The 4,079-nt window shown below is 52.7% G+C and overlaps 1 protein-coding gene across 1 annotated transcript; it reads left to right on the forward strand.

The window, feature by feature from the left end:
* Positions 1-2,904: 2,904 nt before the first annotated feature.
* On the forward strand, positions 2,905-3,282 carry LDBPK_340860 (hypothetical protein, conserved; the record flags this gene model as incomplete). The annotated part of the gene is made up of 1 exon (XM_003864202.1): positions 2,905-3,282. The coding sequence occupies one exon, from the start codon at positions 2,905-2,907 to the stop codon at positions 3,280-3,282; it is 378 nt and encodes a 125-aa protein (XP_003864250.1).
* Positions 3,283-4,079: the final 797 nt, after the last annotated feature.

Genomic DNA, 4,079 nt, shown 5'->3' on the forward strand with positions numbered 1-4,079 from the left:
TTGAAGCAAGAAATCAAATTTTCTCTCGCCTTACCTTTCTCTCTTTTTTTCCGGTGATTCGATTTCTTCTACCAATCTGCTGTATGTTGCACCAAGTTGTGCACGACAACGGATGCTTTCGATGAGGGGAGGCGAAGTGCTGGCTAGGGTGGCTGCTAATGGCGGAGTCGGTGTGGAGAAGCGAAGCAACGCTGAAGGAGGGACGGAGAAAACCTTCAGAGGCTGCGACGATCCCGTGATAATGCGACAATGTATTGTAGCGGACACGCAAGGTCATGTCGCAGGGATACTGTTTCCTTGCGACACCTCAGAAGCGAAAAGGAAGGGGGCAGTGAAGCAGGCACACAGGGAGTTCCAAATGGACAAGCGGTCATGCGTACGCCTGTGAGGCGTTTAGCGTCTCTCTCGGCGATCAGTCTCGTTCGCCGATACTCACTGGTGAGCGCATGTGTGGTTGTTTGGCGGCTTTGCATGCGCGATCGGGGGTGCATGTGAGGGTCTCACCGTTGATAGCGACGGCTGCTTGAAGGAATAGGGACAGAATACGTGAGAAGTGGCAGGCGCGACAGGAAGTCAAAGGAAACAAAAACAAAGACTAATGTCTGAGCATGCGTGAGGTGGAGGGAGAAGGGAAGCAAATAAGAACAAAGAGAAAGCGGGGCTGGCTCTTTCCTTGCTGCGGCGAGCAGCGACGCTTGTGGGGCGAAGAGATCGCAGACCCGCGTAAGCGACAGAACGTCGAGGCAAACAAACGCCCTCGCCTTTTGGCACCACTTTGCTGACTTGCGAACACATACATGCATACACACACATACACACAAACAGGCCTACGCACAAGCATTCGCATCAAACCAGCCCCACCAACACACACAGATTCGGACCAACAGTTCGCACATATCACTTGCGCGTCACTTCCAAATTGACTGAGGGTGCCCACGTTTCTTCGAGTGCACAGACGTTAGCGGGTGCGTTTTGTATTGAGGATTTGTCTTGCTTTCATGGCAGTGTTTTTTTTGAACATTCTTTCTACTATATGTACATGTATATATGTTAAATAAAATATATCTATATATTTATATTCCACCTCCCCATCCTTTTATTGCATTGTCTCTCGAGGTTTTAATGTGTGAACACGTGCCTACTTGTAAACTTTTGTTTTCGGGTTTCTGTTTCTAATGGTCCGTTTCCTTTTTTTCTTGTTTTTCTCGTGCGTTTTTCATCTCCTGCCTTTCCGCTTTTCCATCTCTCTCCTCCATCCCCCTCCTTTTCTTTTTCACACTTTCTCACTTGTTTGTGCTGCTTTCTGTCAGAGGCTCCCTCCCTTCCTCTCTTTATATATATGTTGTGTTTGTTGTGCGTGTTGTGTTTTCGTGCTCGATGCGGCCGCTTTTTTTTTCCTTTTCCTTTTTTGTTTATTATTTGTGTATTTATGTGAGCTGCTTTGCATCGTCCACGTTATAAGTGGTGTGGAGAAAGGGAACACCGCGGCTCTCTGCCTCTCCTCCTCTTTTCTTCCCTTCCCCTCCCCGGTCTTTTAGTTGTTTATCCGCGTCTGCGAGTGTGTATTCATGCATGTTGATGTGTAGCATTCATGAAGGAGGCGTAGTTGGTGGTTTGCTATTTTTCTTGCTTTGTGATTGCATGGAATATACGATCGGGCACTCGCTCGCGCAGACGCATTGGTAAAGACACCCCTTGACGCCAGCGGGAATTCAGCAGCGGAAGAACAGATCAACGAAAAGAAAAAGCACATCTTTGCCTCTGGTCTACGTGTGCGGTCATGTGCTTCTCACGGGGTTTCTTTTCTCGCTCGTTCTCGCTCCTCATCTGCCTCCCTCTTCCCCTTCGGGTCGGGCGTGTGCATAGCGTCGCTCACTAAGGCACTGCCTTTCGCTGTCTCTCTGGCTGCTTCGAAGCCACCATCTTGATGCTTCTCTGTTTCGCCAAAGTTTCTGACCGACGGTTTGTGCGCGTGTGTGTGTGTGCGTGTGTGTGCTGTACTCATATCTTCTTTTTTTCCCTTCCCTTTTTGTGTGTGCGTTGCTCCTTTCTTTGCTCATTCCCTCCTTCTCTTCGTCCGTTGTTGTCTCTGGCGGGTGCGTCTGAGGAAGTCAGGTTGCTCGAGCTAGAAAAACAAAACTAAACCAGACAAGAGACGCAGGTGACCTTCAGGTTTGTGGAGAATTCTCAGAAGACGCGCTCACGTGGATCACGGTTTGCGACGTGGTAACACACACCTAGCTGTCGCTGCTCTGCCGCTTCGCCTCTCTTCTGTCTACTGCTTGACACCCTTTTTTTTGAGCTGTCAGCCGTTTCTCTCTCAAGAGGTGATACACCTGGGCGTTTGAGAGGAGGCAGGCTGTGCAGCGAGCGGCAGTGATTGGGTGAAGAGGGTTCTACAAGGTTTCTCTTGTTCCCCGTCAGAACAGAGCCCCGCCGCATCAGCTCCGTATCTCGCTCCCCGTAAGCGAGAGGCGCTCCTTCGCAGTTGCGCTAACTTGGAATGCCATCTTGCTCACACTCCTTCTCGTATGGCCGCTGCAGTTTTTTCTTTCCGTTGCCGCAATTGCGCGTTTCACCGGCATGCATATTGCATGCGTTGTAATCCTGTTGTCGCTCGTCTTCATCCTCACCCTTCCTTTGCCCACTTACTTGTCACAAGTGCCACGCCCACCACGCTACTTTTCTATGGGCCTCTCGTTATGACCACTTGATGCCGCTTCTCCTCTCTCGCCTCCCCGCACCGCTACACACAGTTTAGGCACCACAATACCGTGCCGGCGAAGGACTAAGGTCCACAAGGCAAGGTAGCGTCGTTCTACCGAGAGGGACGAAAAGGAAAGCAGCGTACCCTTCTCGAACAGCTTTTCTTTGCAGAGCGTGGGGCTTTGCCGCACCACGCAAATGCCGGCCCAACCCACCGCCTCTTCCGGCAACACTGCCCGAGAGAAGCGCTGCGGTTCTCACAAGAAGAATGATCTCTCAATAGAGTGCAGCTTGCGCCTGCCGCTGCCTGACACGGCGTCTGCCAACGTTCTGTGGAGGGTGCTGAAGGCCGATCCTTCTCTTGCCGGAACTGTGAAGGAGGTCTACTGGTGGAGTGAGGACCCGTCTCAGCGGACCGTCGCGGTAACGATCCAGGCATCCTCAAAGCGCGACCTGCGCTCTGCCGTCGGATCTCTCTTGGATCAAGCTAAGCTTGTTGTGCGAACGTTGCGTGTGTATCCTCCCAACACGGCTGCTGCCACTACCGTCGCTGATGCTGGATTGAGCACGGTATGAGACGTGCATTGGTGAGCCGTCTGCTCTGCTCCTTTTTCTACCTCCACCGCACCTCTTCCACACTTCTTCGTCGCGGCGCAGCTGCGCAGAGAGGCGTGAGTGTTGCCTGCGCGCGGACCGGATCGCCTCCGCTGCCACCTGCCTGCCGCGTTTTTTTTTCTTTTTTTCGCCCTTTCCACAAGTGGCGCCGGCCTTGTGCTTATCCATCGGTGAGTTCCACTGGGAAGACAACAACAGCAGCAACGCAGTAAGCCAGAAGAGAAAGCGAACATCCTAATACGAAAGTGTAAAGCAAAAAGGAAAACGTATCGCAAACCACCTTGCCGAACTCTGTGGAGTTTCTCCTCTGCCGTGCTTCGTCGCTGCACTGCCACCTTTTCAAGCGTGTCTGTCTGTGTTGTTCCCGCCCTGCTGTCTTCCGCCGCGGCTCGGTGTGCACGCGCCCTTTAGCTCGAGTCGCAAAGACGATATGTTGTTGCGTAAGAAAGAAGAGTGATGCATTATTGAGCCGCTGAAGGTGTGCATCTATCTTCCCCTCCGAGTGCTCCATGCCCTTTGCGTCGACTTTCGCTGTTCTCGCTCTCTGCTTTTTGCTGGTGACATTGCGCGCCTGTGCACTCCGTGCATGCCCCCCCCCCTCACATTCGCACCCGCCACACATCTGCGGACGCGCCCTCCGCCTCTCCTGCAGTTTACACCGTCCACACGCTCTTTTCGACTCTCCTAGCTCTTTCTCCCCCCCTCCTCCCGACCACCCCGCACCCCCGCGCGCACCCCAACATGTCTCTAAAGGACGT

Source organism: Leishmania donovani, chromosome 34 (assembly GCF_000227135.1).
Source record: "Leishmania donovani BPK282A1 complete genome, chromosome 34".
NCBI classification, from domain to species: domain Eukaryota; phylum Euglenozoa; class Kinetoplastea; order Trypanosomatida; family Trypanosomatidae; genus Leishmania; species Leishmania donovani.